This window comes from Scleropages formosus, chromosome 11, assembly GCF_900964775.1.
Source record: "Scleropages formosus chromosome 11, fSclFor1.1, whole genome shotgun sequence".
Classification (NCBI taxonomy): domain Eukaryota; kingdom Metazoa; phylum Chordata; class Actinopteri; order Osteoglossiformes; family Osteoglossidae; genus Scleropages; species Scleropages formosus.
In genome coordinates, this window is record NC_041816.1 from 6,844,211 (window position 1) to 6,863,382 (window position 19,172).

Sequence of the window (19,172 nt, forward strand, 5' to 3'; positions counted from 1 at the left end):
TTTTTGTTTTTTGCTTTGATCCAAGATCTGAGGAGAATGTTAATGTTGGTTCTATTGTGGTTGGTCCTAGGTCATGGTGGTAGTCAAATACCTGTTCCAGTTTGGATTCTTCCCATGGAATAGTGTTTATGAAACCAAGCTGAATGAAGATAAACCCTTCTTCCCACCACGCATCCTGGGCCTGGAGAAGACAGACAACTATATCCGCTATGACCTGCTGCAGTTGCTCGCCCTTTTCTTCCATCGCTCCCTGCTCCAGGTAGCCTGGTATTCTTCTGTCGATCTTCTTGTGTATTGATTTGAATCATGAAGAATATTACATTATGTTGAGTTAGCAGAGGCCTTTAGCAAAGTGACCAAGATAAACAAGTTCTGTGTCTTTCTCTTTCCAACAGCATTTCGGGTTTCACCCTCCAGTCTTTCTGTCTCTTGGCAAGTTTTGTAATATAAAGCCATGTACTAATGTCCAGCATTTTCATTTAGTATTGTAATTATTCCCCAGAGTGTCTGTCCTGTTGAGGAAATGGTTGTTTTTGTGAAGTTGAAGCACTGCACAGCAGTAATAACTTTTATTGCAGAACTAGAAAAGTTTCTGCTTTGCAGATATATAGTACCAGTGAAAAATGTGAATGCACCAGGCACCCTTGCCAATGCTTGTATGAGATAAAATGAACAGAAGAGTGAATGCAAACCAACCTGCAAGTGCTCTGTACTTCTAGACATTGCTGCGGAAAAGCTGAAAAGACACATTGACTGGTTTCTTGCTGAGATTTGTTAATTTAATGGCTCAGTGAAAAAAATTGTTTCAGCAAATGTACTCATACCTTTGACTGATGCTGTGCATGCACAGGACCAAATGGTAACCAAGTAAAAAGGGAGAGTTTGGTACAGGGAAAAGGCCAGATGTGGGGAGCTAGCAGTGAGGCCTGCCATGTTGAAGCTGGCAGTAAAGCCAGAACTGTTTGTAATTTTTCACCTGCAAATCAAATTGTCTCACTGCCAGCGGTACGGGCTTTGGGACCGCGATGGTCCACTGGAGGAGGAGAAGCAGAAACCCATGGAAGGTACCAGGGAGGCAGAAGTTCATGCCAGCCCCAGGCCAAGCATCACTGATCTGGATGACAGGATAACGTGCGAGGACATGCAGAAGGAATCTGATGCGAGTTGGGACCAGGGCCCATCTACCACAGCCGAGGGCAAATCAGAGGAAAAGAAAAGTAGCCTGCTGCGCTTCCGTAAGAGGAAGCAGAAAAGCAAAGGTACCCCCACTTTTGATATACCATGAGGACAAAATGAGTCTTCATTCAGTAATGCTACAGCCAAACCTCTGTCCATAGCAATATTTATTATTGTTATTCTTTCCTCACATCAGATGCAAAGGATCATAAAGATTCCAAAGAGGCAAAGAAAAGGCTGAGAGCTGAACGCAAAGAGGCAGCCAGCAAAAAGCTGAAGGCAGCAAGAGAGAAATTTAATCGCCTTTTTGTGGGCTTGTGAGTATAACAGTGCTGCTGTCTGACCTACTAATATGTAGTGTAGTTCTGCTGTCCTTCATCTCCTGTCTTTAGCTATGTAAACATAGAACCACTGTTTCCTGAATTATTTGTATTACTTGGGTGTTAAAACTTTTGTTTGATTTTTGCTGCCATACGTTTCACAAAAACACTGTCCGCTAAGAATATAATATTTTATATTTATCATATGTTTGAAATAAAGGTGGTAGTGGGCTTAGGAAGTCCGTTTCATTGATAATGCTAAACCTCGTTGTGATTGTTGATGTTCTCTTTTCAGTGTGCGCAATGTCTACAAACCAGTATATGGATTCTTCTATGATATTCTGCACTCAGACTACCGTGCAGCCACAGATGTTTATGCGCTGATGTTCCTCACCGATGTGGTTGACTTCATTGTGATTGTGTTTGGGTTCTGGGCCTTTGGAGTAAGTCTCTATAGCTGTTCCTTTCTATCACACCAGCCATGCAGGTCAATTTTAACCACATCTCAGAATGTCTCTAATCAATGTACTGTACCCCACCCATCTTCCAGAAACACTCAGCGGCAGCAGATATTGCCTCCACCTTGTCGGATGACCAGGTGCCTGAAGCATTCCTTGTCATGCTGCTCATCCAATTCAGCACCATGATCATCGACCGTGCACTGTACCTGCGAAAGACTGTCCTGGGAAAGCTCATCTTCCAGATCATCCTTGTTTTTGGCATTCATATCTGGATGTTCTTCATCCTGCCTGCTGTCACAGAGAGGTGAGGGAGAGAGGTGTGCTGTGTTGGACACGAAGCACTGGCACATACAGTATCTTCACCAAATCTGTAAAGACCCTGTTGAATTTAAATTGTTTTACCCTTCTTCTCCTCAGAATGTTCAGTCAGAACCCCGTGGCCCAGCTCTGGTACTTTGTCAAGTGCATCTACTTTGGTCTGTCCGCATATCAGATCCGCTGTGGCTACCCAACACGCATCCTGGGTAATATCCTCACCAAGAAGTATAACCACCTCAACCTGTTCCTGTTCCAGGGGTGAGTCTGTCATATTCAGGACATCCCAGGTATGTGCGTGTGTGTATAGGGAGGATGAGTGAAAGAGCAGTTTCCAAGCACAGCCAAGCTACAATGTCAGAGGGCGATAAGTCATGTAAATTGTACTTTTGCTGGGATGTATGTCATTTTGGACAAAAGCGTCTGCTAAATGAATACATGTAAATGTAAATGGTGAAGAAACTGTACTTGACATCAAGATGTTGCAGATTCAGATACTGTTATATGTTACCCCACTAAGTACCCAGTTATATGTTTGATTTTGGTGAGCCTCTGCTAAATCTGTATTTAAAATGTGCTCTGATTTTAGGTTTCGGTTGGTACCATTTTTGGTGGAACTGCGGGCAGTCATGGACTGGGTGTGGACTGACACCACACTTTCTCTCTCCAACTGGATGTGTGTGGAGGACATCTATGCCAATATCTTTATTATAAAGTGCAGCCGTGAGACAGAGAAGGTGTGTCAACTGTTCTTCCATCCCAGTTCCTTGACGATAATGTGGTAGTGAGACCTAAAATACATATTAACTTTACCAGCTGTAATTAGCAACCCAATTTCACATGTTCTCTAACCTATAACAACTTTGTGCTGTAGCCTTCCTGCCGGTGTAATGTCATGGTCGCTGTTTTGATTTTGTTTTTATTTGTTCAGAAATATCCTCAGCCAAAGGGTCAGAAAAAGAAGAAGATTGTGAAATATGGGATGGGAGGACTCATCATCATCTTTCTTATTTGCATCATTTGGTTTCCACTGCTCTTCATCTCGTTGGTCAGATCTGTGGTGGGTGTAGTCAACCATCCAGTGGATGTTACAGTTACAGTCAAGCTGGGAGGTTATGAAGTAAGTTGTGTAGATACCGTTTATTGTATTTCGATTACTGATGCTGTCAGATGTGGGGACAAGTGACCACTGTTGTTCTCTACAGCCCCTGTTCACCATGAGTGCCCAGCAGCAGTCCATCCAGCCTTTCAGCCAGAAGAACTACGATGCCCTCACCACCAAGTTCAGCAAAAATGCTGTGAGTCCAACGCTCTCCCTCTCTTTTAAATGACATTCATATATTGACTGTACTCTAGAATTACATGTCTGCATCCAGATCTTTCCATCTGTTGATATACTGCACTCTGTGTATTTTTCTCTGAGATGTACGTTACTTTGGAGAAAAACATCTGCTATATGAATAAATGTACATTTAAATTTCACATTTCTGTTTTCTTCAACTCATTAAGTACAAGTTAAAAGTTTGAGTTCACCTGCTGGAAATCAGTTATTTTTTTTTTCCCCTCAAGGCATTTGCTGAACAGGTTTGAGTCGGAAGTGAATCGCTGTGTTGTCCCAGCTCTTCTACAGTGCTACCTAGTGATACTGTTGGACATTTCATTGCTTTCACTCTTATGCCCAGTCCATCTCATACAGGTGTTGACCAGGTTACCCAGGTGTAACTGGCACTTTTCACTGATACTGTCTGTGCTACATACCGTTTATACAGGATTACAGCAAGTTTCCACAGCAACCACTAAGTGAAAAGTCCAGTTCCAAACCTCTGTTTGATACAGCTGTTATTCCTCTGCAGTCTTAGACTGACTTGGATTGACTGCTCCAATAGCAAGTTCTATCTCTTTCCTCACAGGTGGCCATGCAGTTCATCACCTTGTACAGCTATGAGGACATTGTGATGGCTAATATAGAGGGCAGTTCAGGGTCCGTCTGGATGATCAGCCCCCCCAGCAGACAGGAGCTCATCAGGGAGCTGAGGGAAAGCAGTGCAGCCATGACTCTGCGTCTGACCTGGAACTTCCAGAGGTCAGAGCGTGTGTGCATGTCTGTGACTACGAGTGTGTTTTTATTGTTTTGTTTGTACCTCTTATTGTTTTTTGTTTGTGACTCAGTGTGTCTGTTGTTGGTTGTGAAATTTTTGACCACTGGCATGTACACCATTTAAATACTGACCACTGCCATGTCCTCTCAGCAATGCTACTTCTGTTCTCATCTCCTTGAACAGGGATTTAGGGAAGGGTGGCACAGTGGAGTACACATACGACACACATTCCATCAAACTGGAGCCCGGAGACTTGGTCCGGGCAGAACTGGCCTCGCTGTTGGTGGGAAATCGGTCTGACTCAGTGTAGGTTCTGTCCTTGAGCTCCTCCAGCTGACCTGAGGTGGGATGGCATGATGTGACAAGCAGGGTTGGGGGACACGATGTGACACGTCATGTTATGTGTGCTCTTGTACAGGCATGTGCTTCACTTTTTCCCCAACTACATCCGAGCACCAAATGGGCCAGAGGCCAAACCTGTCAGCCAGTTGTATGAAGGTATGTTCATCGCACAATAGGACTCTCTCCTTCGTTGCTTCATTTACCAGTCGCTTTTATCCAAAGCAACCTACATCTCAAAGGAAAAATACAAAGAGTGCAGTACATCAACAGATGGAGAGATTTGGATGCAGACACATAATTCAATAGTACAGTCAGTATATAAATGTCATTTAAAAGAGAGGGACAGCTCTGGGCTCACAGCATGAACTTGGTTGCTGAACTTCCAATGAACACTATATAGTATTATCAGCCCACGCCTTATTCACCAAGGTGACTTACACTGCTAGATACAGTACTTACAATGGGTCACTCATCCATACATCAGTGGAAAACAGTCTCTCTGTCACTCGCACACTATGGGTGAACCTGAACAGCATGTCTTTGGACTGTGGGAGGAAACTGGAATACCTGGAGGAAACCCACGCAGACACAGAGAGAACACGCAAACTCCCCACAGACTGAGTGGGGATCGAACCCACGTCCTCTTGCACCACCCAGGCTGTGAGAGAACAGCGCTGCTCGTTGTGCCACCATGCTGTCCCAAACATGTGACTCCCCTCACAATGACAGGCATTACTCATTGCATTCAGGGAAAAAAAAATCTTCATTTTCTTGTTCTAATGTCTTTTTGAGGATCTAGTGTTTTTTGCTGTATGAATGGCAGCAGCTGGACTGCAACTGTGATTTTTTTTGTAGTAAATTCAGATTTGGCTAATGAAATTTATTAAATGTATCTACAAAGGTGACTACAGTGAGAGTGAAGGAAGTGGTCAGTGGAACTCTTGTGGTGGGTACATATTAGGAGCAGGACAGACAGGAATTGGCTGGTTTGGTACTTCTGTAGCACAACTGAAGACTCATGTATGGATAAGTGACCCATTATAAGTAGTGTATCTACATGTACATTTACATGTATTGAATTAGCAGATGCTTTTATCCAAAGCGACGTACATCTTATAGAAAATAAGCATGTTCATTACATTAGGAGAAAGACGCATGATTCGTAAGTAGTTTCTTTCCACCATATGCACCAATGTTCATCACATGAGTAGTTGCATAAAACTCAGAATATTGATGATTCATAACCTTCCTACTATTTTTTTTTTTGGAGATACACAATCTAGCAGTGTAAGGTGTGTGGGCTGATAACGCTACATAGAGTTCATTGGAAGTCGCTTTGGAGAAAAGCATCTGCTAAATAGATAAATGTAATGTAAATGTAGATCGCCTGTTAACTGGCCTATTAAAAATTATCACAGGGTGAACCTTAGTACACCATAATCTTTCTCCAACACAATCATCACCCAGTTTTTAAAAGATAACACAAAATGGCATTAGTGATTTATTCTTCATGCTGTCCATGTTTCTCATAGGGTAGCATTAGTTTTATAATGATACACAAGAAATTGTTGAAAAATTGCCCATTTAAAATGTTACTTCTGAATGTGTCACAAAGACATTATGGTGGTTTTCTCTTATCAAGTCTCAACCTACCTAAATGCCTTCATCACATCCTCTAGGTGATGAGGAGGGGTACCAGACCGTGACATTGGCACTCAGAAATAACTCTTTGAATGGCAACGGCATGCTTGAGTGGTGGGACATCGGCATTGCTGACCCTTCTACACAGGACTGCAATGTCCTTCCCATGGTCATCTTCAATGACAAAGTCAGCCCCCCAAGCCTGGGTTTCCTGGCAGGATACGGGTATGGATCTATAGTGCTCCTTGTTGCTCTCTTCCAGGGTTTCATGTGAACTCAATGTGACTCCAGCGTGGGTTAGGCAAAGTTGTATCGCACTGCGTCTTCTCTTGCCAAGTTCTCAGCAGCCCTGGATGCCTCACACAGTGTCTTCATTCTCAACTGTCCGTCCACAACACTTTTGGTTCTTACTCAGACCATTTGATTCATTGAGAAGTTTAGCAGTTTCTTGATCAACGCAACTTACTCCAATCCCTCCCTCTCTCTCTCTCTCTCTCTGTGTGTACAGCATCATGGGGCTCTACGTGTCAGTGGTGCTCGTGATTGGGAAGTTTGTGCGTGGCTTCTTCAGCGAGATATCACACTCCATCATGTTTGAGGAGTTGCCTTGCGTGGACCGCATCCTCAAGCTCTGCACCGATATCTTCCTGGTGCGTGAGACGGGTGAGCTGGAGTTGGAAGAGGAGCTCTACTCAAAGCTCATCTTCCTGTACCGCTCACCCGAGACCATGATCAAGTGGACGCGGGAGAAGGACTAGAGCTGCCCAGCCCCAGGCCAACCACGCTGTGTTCCAGCAGGGGCCCAGATTTAGACCTTTTTCCCAGGGGTACATTTCTGAGACACTCATGGGACAGGTAACTGCTCCTATCCGCACAAGCATGTGCAAAGTCTTGGTTGCAGCTGCGGTTGCGACCCGTGCTGGACTACCTATCAGTGAGTCAGAGGTGTGCTGACTGCTCTTCCTCTGGGTATCACCAAAGGTACAGTAGAGCAGCTCCACCATGGCTACACTAAAGAATGTGAAGCCCAGTCCCTTGTGGATTGTCCTCTTGCTGTTGCGCAACAGATAGAATTTCTTCTCCATGCTGACAAGCTTGGAATAGACAAGGCTTTCAGGAGCTTCCCTTTTGGGACCTCCTTTACAGTCATTATGGTAAAAAAAGATCCTGACTCTCTCAGTGTTTTAAGGAAAAAAACTGTTAAGGCTTAATGAAGTTTGATGTATGCATAGAGAGAAAAACATTTTGTTTATAACTGGTTATAAGGTCTTGGTGAACCTCAAGACCACATACACTTGAATTCAAGATATTTGTTCAATTCCGAATATTTTGACTGTGGAAAAACCTATTCACCGTTTTACATAACATTAAGACGAAGTGCGGTAGCTTCCTTCTCGTATGCAGACTTGACTGTTTTTCAAACTATGATCTCGCCAAGCTGACCAAGTGTCCAGGAGGTCCTGTTAGAAGCTGCTGGATGTCACACGAGAGGATACAAGGTTGATCTCTTGCTGGAATAGATTTGAAACATATTAGAGGCATCACTTTTCAACACAGCAATAGTATTGCTGTTGTGTGGTCAAGTGTATTGCTAATTCAAGGCTTGTATATTATTTTTAACAAATTGTCATAATTACTGTTATGCTGTTTCTTGAGAAATGACATGGGGGAGGTGTCTATCTTCACAAATTTTAATGCTGTAAATTACTGTAATTTTCTTTTTGCAAAAGTATTTGTATTCTAATTGTGTTGAGCTGAAAATTGCAGCTTTCCTGATTGCAAATAAATAAGGTTCCCTGGTCTATATCAAAAGTGAGTATGTTGTAACAATACTGGTTGAGAAAGTACACAAAGTGTGCCTATTGATGAAGATACATTTACAGAGCTATCTTGGTTTCTGTGCACAACACTCACACAGTGGCATACTCCAAAAAAGTGGTTTTATTTTGTTCATTTAAAAAGAGGAATGAAACACCCACATTCATTAGTAACACACTTGAATTTATAAAATCAATTTCTCCCAGATCTTAAGCTGAGTAGTGTTTTAATAAATAAAAACGATCCCCTCTTCACTGATTGTCTGTCGAAAGGCCTTGTGCTGGAGAAGATGGCAGTTCACCAATAAAGACGGACCTCTCTCAAGAGACCTCCTCTCTGTCTTCTGCGTCATCCTCAGGCAGCAGGAACGCAGCGATCTCCTCCTCCATCTGTGACCTGAACAACCGCACTGGGAAATGACTCATGACACAACAGCACATAGGGTTAAGACCTAGAGCAGGTCTAATACTGTACTCCTGAATAAAGTACTTAAGTTGTCCTACTTCATTGGAAATATCAAGCTGTTCAATGGAGTGAAAGGTTTTTTTTTTTTTCTTTTTGGAAAAAAAGGGGGCAAATTATATTCACCACCTGTAAGATGTTAAGAACAAAGTCCCTCAGATCAGGCTGCCCCCCTACCTTCTCATGCGACGCTCCGCTTCAGCCATAATATAAGGAGGTAGGAATTCAGCAGCGCTCTGTGACAGACAAGAAGACACCGACATGCTATAGACATCTACGGAACGTCAGCCATTTGCTTGACAGACTGGACCATTTCACTCACCATGTCTTGGATGGTCAGTCTGCAGCTGTAGCAAAGCAAACTCTTCAGGTCTGTGGAGGTGGGGGTCCTGAGGAAGAGAGCGAGCAAGAGAGACAGACCCAGAATGAAAACCTCTACTGAGTGCCGACCCATTTCCTGTTAGACAAAGTGCTCCATCCCACAAACATACTACCCTCACCTGTCAGAGGAGCTGCACCTGCCTCCTGATGACCCACAGTTGTGGTTCTGCGCATCTATGCGGGAGCAACACTGTCCATCTGGGACCCAGTCAGCAGCAGGAGACTTTGTAATCTGCTTCTGGGAGAGCTTCTCAGACACCAAGGTCGCGTGGAAGGCAGATGCCTCCTCTGGAGGGGACAGCAAGGCCACGGAAGAAGTCCGGAGACAAGGACGTTACCCACATCAACAACATCCTTTCAGCAAAGCGCACATACATGTCCACACCCAATATATACAGACACTAAGGAGCAGGGAGAAAACTCTTCCTGTAGCTCTCCCTGAATAATTACATTCACATTTATTCATCTGTCACTTTTCTCCAAAGCAGCTTAAAGCATTCAGCTACTTACGCTGATTTACCAAGTCGTACAGCTATACAGTAATTTTTACTGTATTAATTCAGGGCAGCGACACTGATCGAGGCAGGAGGTGGGATTCAAACCTGGGACCTTCAAATGGAGGGAGCAGCACTAATCACACCACCTGCTGCCAGTTGTCGATTACCCATTCAGCACACTATGATTCTTTGCATTTTTTCAGGCTGACTGCACTGTGCATGAAAGCGCCCTGCAAGCTGCAGCGAAACCCAGGCTACTGCCCCTTTTTGCGCCGCTGTTCTTGTTACTCACCCAACTTGGTGTCCAAGGCACACATACACAGCAGACATTTGCCTGCAGGTTCAGCATCTGCACTGTGGGTACCTCCTGACGTCTGGAGTTTCTCACTTGTCCTGTGTTGGAAACCAGAGTAAACCATCAAGAAAATTAATCAAAAGGACAACAAAGTACTTTTCAATGAACTGTAAATATATGGTACATACTTATATGGTATACAGACATACAATATTGACAAAACCAGACAGTATTTCACATAACCAGCATTTAATTTAAACACTTCTCTGTCGCACTGAACCTCTTCTGCGACACCGTTCGGGACTGTCCCGCACCACTGACAACTGAAGCTCTACCTGTAGATGGTGCTGACAGTGGAGGGGAAGTCAGCCTGGAGCCTGGTGACGAAGCTCTCCGTGAGCCGCTGAATGCTCGCCTTGTCTGGGGTCTGCAGAAGGAAAGGGCGTGTCACCAAGCTGGGGCAAACAACTCAAAGCAGAAATGTGTGTTCAGTGTTTCACTTCCCTCCCAGCACATTGAAGAAGGGGGAACACAAAGACCAGGAACAGATTGTGAAAAAGTGATTGTTCAGTGGGACTGGTTCTATTGTATGCGATCACAGATGACAAGAACAGAAACGCGGTTCTTTGGGTTTTACCGTTCTGCACACGGCCACAAGGGGCAGACAAGAGCAAGTGTTACACAGGGAGAAAGAGAGGGGTTTGGGTATTACAGCTCCACCTCTTGGAGCCACTTATGCCAAACTTGCAGCCCAAAGCAACCATGTCTCCAATCCATGGCTTTTACAAACGACAATCAGCACTAACAGCACTGATCCAGACAGTTAAATGGAAGTGACAAGCTGGAACAGCAGGTAGCACTGTGCCTCACAGCCCCTGTGCTGTGCGTTTGAATCCAATTACACAACTACAAAAGTTCTCCCAACCATCAAGCTGACACACCATGTCTCAAAAACAAGCTCCCACCTTGGTGTCAAGCCCAGGGATGAACAGAGACGGGACCCCGAACATCCTGTTGTAAAAAGCTATTTCCTTGGAGGAGTAGTCCCTCATGGGTCGGACGATCCCAATGTCTCCGTAGCGAAGATCACAGAAGCCCTGTTCATGCACATCAGATGTAAAAAGTGTCTGCAGGCACCTTAAAGTCTGACGAACTGAATCTGCAATAAAAACTTTGTCAGTTTAGATCCCAAGAGGACTGAAGCCTTTGAGGGAGGTGGTCAAGGTGAACTACCTCTGTAAATATTGCAATCCATACAGTATGCAAGATGCACTGTGGAAAAAAGCATGGGCAAAGCAAGTGAAGATAATTAAAAATAAATGAAGGAATATCTGAGGAAACGGTTACAGTGGTGCGGTGAGCTGAAGACCCCGGCCCTCACCGTGTCGGCAGCGAGCGAAGCCCCTCGGCCCTGACAGATGCTGCTAAGCAGCTTGACTGCGAGTCTGGAGCAGCTGTCCCCCATCATCACCTTGGAGTAGCCATGAGTCCGGGCCGTGTGGACAATCAGGTGCTGTCTGTCCGGCAGAGAGAGACCAACATTACTCTACGCTTCCCCTATAGATCTCTCTCAGCAGGAGAGAAAGAGCTCACGGGTGTCCTCCGTCACAGTGACCCATTGAAATGTTCTCAAATATAAGGAGAGACTGTGAATGGGCACAATGAAATACTACAGTGACGTGGCCGGCACACTGCCGTTGTTTGGAGTTGCACCCTCAGCAACAGCAGCTCCTCCTTAAAATGATCTCTGACTAAGAGCCTGAACGGAGATCAGACCACACTGCACACAACACTGGACAAACACCTAAATCTGTAAGTGAATGAAGAACAGCAATAAGAAGCTGTCATCCAGCCCTTCTGCTGGGACCTCTGACCTCAGGGTGTGCAGCAAGTCCTCCTTGGCCGTGAGGGTCTTCACAGCGTCAAAAAGCTTCTGTAGGACCCCAGTCAGCTGTCGGTCAAAGGGAAGCAGCCCACTGGGGAGGTCCTGAGTGTCCAGCTGGGAAAGAAGACACTGGGTCTTGAGCACAGAGGGGTCTTGGTCCTGGTCCTCCCCACTGGTTGTGTTGCTACTGGCTGCCCTGCTGCTCTCAATGAATCTGTTCACAGCAGCCTTGTAGTCCCCCTCTGACCTCACTGGGACCGAACATGTGGCCTCCAGAACAGCACCAGGCAGGCAAAACACCTGAAAGAGCCAGCAGAGCGCACGACTCAGTCAATCACCTTCAAAACTTCGCTAATAACAACTAACGAAGGTATTTCAGAAACAGGAATCGAGTACCGGAAGGCGTTTTCCAGCACGACTGATATTCCTAAATAATATAAAAATGACACTGACCTTAATATTAATTACCAAGACAGACAATTGAGACCATGACTACAGAAATTATAAAGTTTTAAATAAAACAGCACACTACACAAGAACACAATATGAAATGAGAAATAAAAATCTGTACAACATAAGACGAAAAATGACATTGTGCTCCAATATGTAGTAATGAAAACTGTAGGCTCACCTGCTCAAGGTGGACTATGAAGAAAGGGTACCCAGTGGCTCTGAAAATCAGCTCCAGCTGAGTTGATGTCCTCTGTCGCTCTTCGGCACTCTGACCGGTGACACATCCCTCTGTTCAAGAGCAAACAAATGAAAATATTAATAGAAGAGCTTTTCTAAAGTAGTCGGCAGGATCGCTGGGGGTCACCCATGTCACAGTTTCATCTGAATTGAGGATGCTTATAAGACACTTAAGGTTTGGAAATATTAGTACAAACTTTACCGTCTATGTAGACGATGCCAGGAACAAATCTTAATTTTTTTGGTGCATCTTTACTCAAACCCTGCAAAACAACATGTATCAACAATGTATCATTTTAGGCTCATACACAGAAATAAATATATTACAATATAACACTCATACAGTAGGACCAAAGGACACAAGGTTAGCTGCATCATTTTTTCTGAAAAAAATTATTATTAAACACATACATAAGACTATCCTAGGACTAACTAGCATTCAGAGATAGGAAAACTAGATTAAGACTTTTACATTCCATTGCTATTGGGCCCCTAAGGACAATAAAATGTATTTTTGTAAATGTAAGATTCCCACTGGATACAAATTTATGCTTAGGCCAAATAAAAAAGCTGCAGTTCCTGTAACCCAGTCAACCGTACTGAAATACAGCTAGGCTGTTGATTTTTTTTGGTATCGGATAGGAGTTTTTACCATTTTGTATACAACTTGCATAATTCAATACTCACCAGTAATCTCTTAAATCAGAATTATGTGTCAATCAAGTACGTGTTTTATACACCGATGTGCATCACAAGCAACAACAATGGCAGAAAGAGGTAAATTTGTTTTAATAATTTCCTGAAAAAGAATAAAAATACGGTTTTAAATACACTCGAATATTTTTCCCGTTAAAGTGAGTTTGACAGGGTTTTCAAAATATCCTCTAGTTTACTGTGCTAATACTTTCTCCTGTTTCTACTAAGTTTCGGTCATCAATATCGCATGTAATTCCTGTATTATCTCTCATACTAATTGCTCTGTACCACTGATGAAATACACTGTCATTATATGTTAAACAATCAAAATTAAATCTAATTAATCATTTATATATAAGATTGTTTAGTAGGAAAACACTTAAGAGCAGTGTTATTAAGATTGTTAAACAGGACTTAATTAGGGACATAAGTGACACTTCCCGATTGACTCAATGACTAATATTGCAGCCCTACCAAAATTCTTTTCTGCAATGCAAGTCTCACGTGTATCAGTAAATATGTGTATACTCGTGTGTGTAAATATAATTAAATATGTACACACAAACACACACAAAATAAGACATTTGTGGTTTCACACAAATACATAAATGTGTGTATCTAAATATATTTATATATAACATATCCCTTGACTATAAAGTTTAGGGTTATTTGGTACCATACTAATATACATCTCTGGTAAATGTTTGCATGCTTTAAATTTAATCCATGTGATGGGCCTATGGCTACAGGATTATTTGTGAAATAACGTGAAATAACGTTCTTTTATAATGTTCTGCATGATGGCGCCGCGAACGGCCGCCTCGGTGTGGAGCTCCACAGTTGTTTTACTGTTTTTGTTAGTTTGCCCTGTCTTTAGTTATACTCCGACAATCAGTTTTACCAGGGAAGAACTGCTGAACATTCGGCAGTACACACCACCCGACATTTTACCGGTTTTCGACTATTCTGACGTTTTGCTGGACGTTGTAGTCGGAGGTGCAGCGGCGCTGCTCAAGCGCTCCAAGACGCGCAAGCGTGGAAAGCGAGCCGGCGCGCTTGTCAAGCTCCGAAAGCGCGGCTTTAGAACAGCGCTGCCTAGTATCCATCTGGCGAACCTCCGCTCCTTACCCAACAAAATGGACAAACTTTTTCTCCTGTCCCAAAGAAACAAGGACTTTTTAAACTCTGCTGCTCTGTGTTTCACGGAAACCTGGCTGAATGGAGCCATCCCGGACAGCGCGCTACATCTGCCGGGCTTCCAGCTATTCAGAGCGGAACGCGACGCGGAATCAGCGGGGAAATCACGTGGCGGTGGGACATGCTTCTACATCAACGAAAGGTGGTGTACAGATGTAACAGCGTTGAAGAAGATGTGCTGTCCCGACGTAGAAGCGCTCTTCATCAACTGCAAGCCTTTCTACTCGCTGCGGGAGTTTTCCTTGTTCACCTTCGTAAGCGTTTACATTCCACCACAAGCGTGCGTGAACGCAGCGCTGCAACAGCTGGTGGATCAGATCACAGACACAGAGCAACAACACCCGGACTCTGTTACAATCATTCTCGGGGACTTTAATAAAGCAAATCTCTCCCGTGAACTGCCAAAATACAGACAGCATATTACATGTCCCACCAGAGACAGTAATATACTGGACCACTGCTACACCACAGTAAAGGATGCATATCACTCTGTTCCACGGGCAGCTTTGGGGCTCTCTGATCACTGCCTGGTTCATCTTATACTGACCTACAGGCAGAAAGACTGTTAAAAGATGGACTGAGGAAGCAGAGCAAGACTTACAAGCCTGCTTCGAGTGCACTGATTGGAGTGTTTTTGAGGCTGCTGCTACTGATCTGGATGAGCTAACAGACTCTGTAACATCATATGTCAGTTTCTACGAGGATATCTGCATCCCTACCAGGACTCGTTTAACATACAACGACAAACCGTGGTTCACTGCAAAACTCAGACAGCTTCGTCAGGCCAAAGAAGACGCCTACAAGAACGGGGACGGAGTCTTGAATAAACAGGCCAAAAACACACTGGCAAAAGAGATCAGAGTGGCTAAGAGAAACTACTCTGAAAAGCTGAAGAAACAGTTTTCAGCCAACGATCCTGCATCGGTGTGGAAAGGCCTGAAAGACATCACAAATTACAAGACACCACCCCCCGGCACCGTGTCAACTCAACAACTCGCCGACGATTTGAATGAGTTTTATTGCAGGTTTGATAAACCCTGTCTCACACCCCACACCCATTCAGACCCTCTCTCCACAAATCAACTAACACCTCCAGTAACCCCCACCTTCCCCCCTCCTGCACCTTTGATCTGCGAAGAGGAGGTGCGTCGGGTCTTCGTCAAACAGAAGACAAGGAAAGCACCAGGCCCAGACGGTGGCTCACCAGCCTGCCTAAAAACCTGTGCTGACCAGCTGGCCCCTATCTTCACAAAGATCTTCAACAAATCACTGGAGATGTGCGAAGTTCCTTCCTGCTTTAAACGCTCCACAATCATCCCCATCCCAAAGAAACCCAAAATCACAGGACTTAATGACTACAGACCTGTCGCCCTAACGTCTGTGGTCATGAAGTCACTTGAAAAACTGGTGTTGGACTACCTGAAAGACATCACTGGACCCTTGCTGGACCCCCTGCAGTTTGCTTACCGAGCAAACAGGTCTGTGGATGATGCAGTCAACATGGGACTGCACTACATTCTGCAACATCTGGACAAACCAGGGACTTATGCAAGAATCCTGTTCGTGGACTTCAGCTCAGCCTTCAACACCATCATCCCACACCTCCTCCTGTCCAAATTAACCCAACTCTCTGTGCCCACCTCCATCTGTCAGTGGATCACCAACTTTCTGACAGACAGGCAGCAGATAGTGAGGCTGGGAAAATTCTCATCCAATACTCGCACACTCAGTACTGGCGCCCCCCCAGGGATGTGTGCTCTCCCCACTGCTCTTCTCCCTGTACACCAACGACTGCACCGCTAAAGACCCCCCTGTCAAACTCCTGAAGTTTGCAGACGACACCACACTCATTGGCCTCATCCGGGATGGTGACGAGTCTGCTTACAGACAGGAGGTCCAAGAGCTGGCTGTCTGGTGCAGTCATAACAACCTGGAGCTGAACATGCTCAAAACAGTGGAGATGATCGTAGACTTCAGGAGAAACACTTCAGCATTATCCCCACTCACCATCATGAACAGCACTGTGGCAACAGTGGAGTCATTCAGGTTCCTGGGCACCACCATCTCACAGGACCTGAAGTGGGAGCCCCACATAGACTCCACTGTGAAGAAGGCCCAGCAGAGGTTGTACTTCCTTCGCCAGCTGAGGAAGTTCAACCTGCCACTGGAGCTACTGATGCAATTCTACTCCGCAGTCATCGAGTCTGTCCTCTGAACTTCTATAACTGTCTGGTTCGGCTCAGCTACGAAGTCAGACATCAGAAGACTGCAGCGGATAGTTCGGACTGCTGGAAGAATCATCGGCACATCCCCCCCAGCTCTCCAAGAACTGCACTCGTCAAGAGTCAGTAAAAGGGCTAGCAAAATCATTCTAGACCCCTCACATCCAGGCCACTTCCTCTTCGAACCTTTGCCATCTGGCCGATGCTACAGAACACTGAGCACCAGGTTTCTTTCCTCAGGCCATCTACCTCATGAACACCTAAATCTCTCCCCTAGAAAGTAAACCAGTGCAATACATAATGCTATTTATATTTATAACTATTTATCACATCATATCTCTTACTCACACTCCCTTGCATTTGTAACTAGTGACTATTTTATATATAATATTGGGTACTGTATATTTTTATATATTTTTCATCCCTTATTCACATACTCTATCTTCTCATCTATCTTGTCACTGTCATTCTGTCTGTGCTGTGGAAGCTTCTGTCACCAAATTCCTTGTATGTGCGAACATACTTGGCAATAAAGCTCGTTCTGACTCTGATTCTGAAATCTATTTAATATTTCATAAAGTACATTTTCAGGATGCAGCTCTATTGTGTGCATTGGTGTGGACTATTCCTACAAAAAGCTTAAAAAAATTCATCACTGACCACAAGTCAAGTTGAGGTCAAGTTGTCAGTGATATCAACAATTACTATTAATTTTCCTTTTGCTTTATTTTTCAAATAAAACAAAGAGCCTGGACAATCTGCCAAGGGCATTGCAAACTTCACACTTATTAATAAGTGAGGATATAGGCAATGAATACGTTTACACTCTAAGAATTAATGCCCTGAAAAGAAAACTGCTCTAAGTTAAGTTGTTAGAACTGTCTTTCATATGGTACTAGATACTAGGAAATATTTGTGGTACTTTTACCTTCAATGTGACTTTTTTTGTTATACCAGAGACTATAGTATCTACAGTGAATACTACTAGAACATGGAGAAAAAAAAAATCTCTACCTACCCACCCACCCTAATTTTTTTGCCATGTAACTGGAACCTCAATTTTTTTTTTGGCCTAAGCAAAGGAATCATAAAAATGTGGATATATTAAGCATTTCTGAAGAGCAGTGGCATGAAAGAGTAGAGAACATCAGTAGCAGATCAGTACCTGTTGGACCTGCGCTAGCATGGAACAGGAGGCCGGTCCACCGGAGATGGCCAGGAGAACCTGAATAAGAAGAACAGAGTCACTCAAAGTTGCCCTGTCAAGTTACACTGCTTCCCATTACTCTGCCTTTCAGAATCAGATATAACCACAGGTTGCTTTGCCTGCTGCAACCTCAGTAATCCACTGAAACAAAAACGCAACAGAAGAACTAATCAAAATTGATCATGCGTCATCCGTGGCAATTTCTGAAATTGTCTTACCGTTATCTGACCCTTTTCTCCAAAGTGACTTACAATGTCAAGCAACCTACCATTTAACAAAGCCGAGTAATTTTTATTGTACCAATTTAGGTTAAGTACCTATATCAAGGGTACTACAACACAAGAGGGACTTGAACCTGTGTCCTTCGTAAGGTGATGTCTCTAACTCTAGCAGCTACCAGCTTCTCTGCGTTTCTTGTCTCGTGCAGCGTTGGTCCTGGCCCCAGTTCGGAGCCCTGCTCCCTGACAGTGACCCTTGACCTCATACACACGTGCTGTGTGTTTTTCCAGCGAACAGGGAAACATCGTCTGTGTCTAACGGTGGAAAAACACACCCGGGACTGGACAGGCAGGACGAGCCACACACACTCACCTTCTCCCCAGGGAAGATGACACGATTTTTCCCCAGCGTGGCGCGGAATTTATGCACAAAATGGTCCCTGAAACAGCCCCTACATGCAGACACGATGAGAGTGATGTTTAAGCTCGCACAACCGGGCTGTCAGAAAGTGTAAGTGAACAGTCTGACACTCATGGGCTGGGTGTGTCCCAGAACAGCCGTGTCCCAGCTACACACTGCTCATACCGGCAGAAGGCGTCTCCAGCACGGACCAGCAGGGCGGCGCTGTTCGCCTTGCATTTCACACACCTCTGGGTCTGGGACACACTGTGGGCACAAACAGATGCTGAGATGGCACAGCTGAGTAAGCTTTTTGTTTACATCTCAACTTCCCTGTATATAAACCATCTTCTCGTAGGAGGAAGAGTGGAGAAATGAGAATCTTTATATTATTTATAAAACACGCACCTCGCGGTTCTCCTCGTCTCCAGCTGGTCGCTGTACTCCTCCTCCACCTGACACATCTTCTTCGCTACCCGTTTTAAAATTCGGACGCAAATTTTTATTTATGTTTGCTTGTTCCTCACCACAGAGTATTCTCCAAATCCAAAAAAAAACACGAGTTTCGCTGCTTTGTTTACATTGTCGCATGAAGCCACTCTACACGACTTCCCTACACATGTGCACAAAATAGATCAGAGACGTCGCTGTTTGATGACGTAAAGTCAACTTTTTCTCTCGTTACTGATACATAAAACTCATTTTAATTACAGCCTATTAATATTTCCTAGATAACAAATGTAAATTTTACTACGAAAAAATACAACGATACGATTTACTAGCCCAAACAGAACCGTTTTCTTTCCACTGCGTCTTGCTGGTCGCATCCTTTGTACGTTGAACTTAGCAA

General features: G+C 44.3%; 2 protein-coding genes across 5 annotated transcripts in view; one reads left to right on the forward strand and one right to left on the reverse strand.

Moving 5' to 3' along the window:
• The window catches only part of piezo1 (piezo type mechanosensitive ion channel component 1 (Er blood group)), a 70,043-nt gene extending 61,895 nt beyond the window's left edge, over positions 1-8,148 (forward strand). For all 4 annotated transcript variants that reach the window (XM_029256341.1, XM_029256344.1, XM_029256342.1 and 1 more), the window contains 14 exons: positions 71-259; positions 1,004-1,259; positions 1,373-1,493; positions 1,792-1,939; positions 2,047-2,261; positions 2,375-2,533; positions 2,862-3,009; positions 3,204-3,392; positions 3,478-3,570; positions 4,183-4,355; positions 4,555-4,677; positions 4,790-4,869; positions 6,393-6,579; positions 6,863-8,148. In XM_029256341.1, coding sequence (XP_029112174.1) covers positions 71-259; positions 1,004-1,259; positions 1,373-1,493; positions 1,792-1,939; positions 2,047-2,261; positions 2,375-2,533; positions 2,862-3,009; positions 3,204-3,392; positions 3,478-3,570; positions 4,183-4,355; positions 4,555-4,677; positions 4,790-4,869; positions 6,393-6,579; positions 6,863-7,112 — 2,331 coding nt within the window. In that variant the 3' untranslated portion in view covers positions 7,113-8,148. The remainder of the gene's footprint in view (positions 1-70; positions 260-1,003; positions 1,260-1,372; positions 1,494-1,791; positions 1,940-2,046; positions 2,262-2,374; positions 2,534-2,861; positions 3,010-3,203; positions 3,393-3,477; positions 3,571-4,182; positions 4,356-4,554; positions 4,678-4,789; positions 4,870-6,392; positions 6,580-6,862) is intronic.
• Positions 8,149-8,277: 129 nt separating this feature from the next.
• On the reverse strand, positions 8,278-19,129 carry ctu2 (cytosolic thiouridylase subunit 2 homolog (S. pombe)). Its single transcript, XM_018752491.2, has 15 exons — positions 18,731-19,129; positions 18,509-18,589; positions 18,296-18,374; positions 17,663-17,722; positions 12,585-12,645; positions 12,324-12,433; positions 11,682-11,992; positions 11,189-11,324; positions 10,773-10,904; positions 10,143-10,234; positions 9,805-9,905; positions 9,135-9,303; positions 8,957-9,023; positions 8,812-8,870; positions 8,278-8,568 (listed from the first exon to the last, which is right to left on the reverse strand). The coding sequence occupies exons 1-15, from the start codon at positions 18,784-18,786 to the stop codon at positions 8,493-8,495; spliced, it is 1,590 nt and encodes a 529-aa protein (XP_018608007.2). The 5' UTR covers positions 18,787-19,129; the 3' UTR covers positions 8,278-8,492.
• Positions 19,130-19,172: the final 43 nt, after the last annotated feature.

What these genes read in the sequence shown, in the direction of transcription:
- ctu2 (XM_018752491.2), bottom strand. Translation starts at nt 18,786, where the DNA reads ATGTGTCAGGTGGAGGAGGAGTACAGCGACCAGCTGGAGACGAGGAGA. An exon ending in GCTGGAGACGCCTTCTGCCG is followed by an intron (nt 18,375 to 18,508) that starts GTATGAGCAGTG and finishes GTCTGCATGTAG; the next exon opens with GGGCTGTTTCAGGGACCATT. An exon ending in TCATAGTCCACCTTGAGCAG is followed by an intron (nt 11,993 to 12,323) that starts GTGAGCCTACAG and finishes TGGCTCTTTCAG; the next exon opens with GTGTTTTGCCTGCCTGGTGC.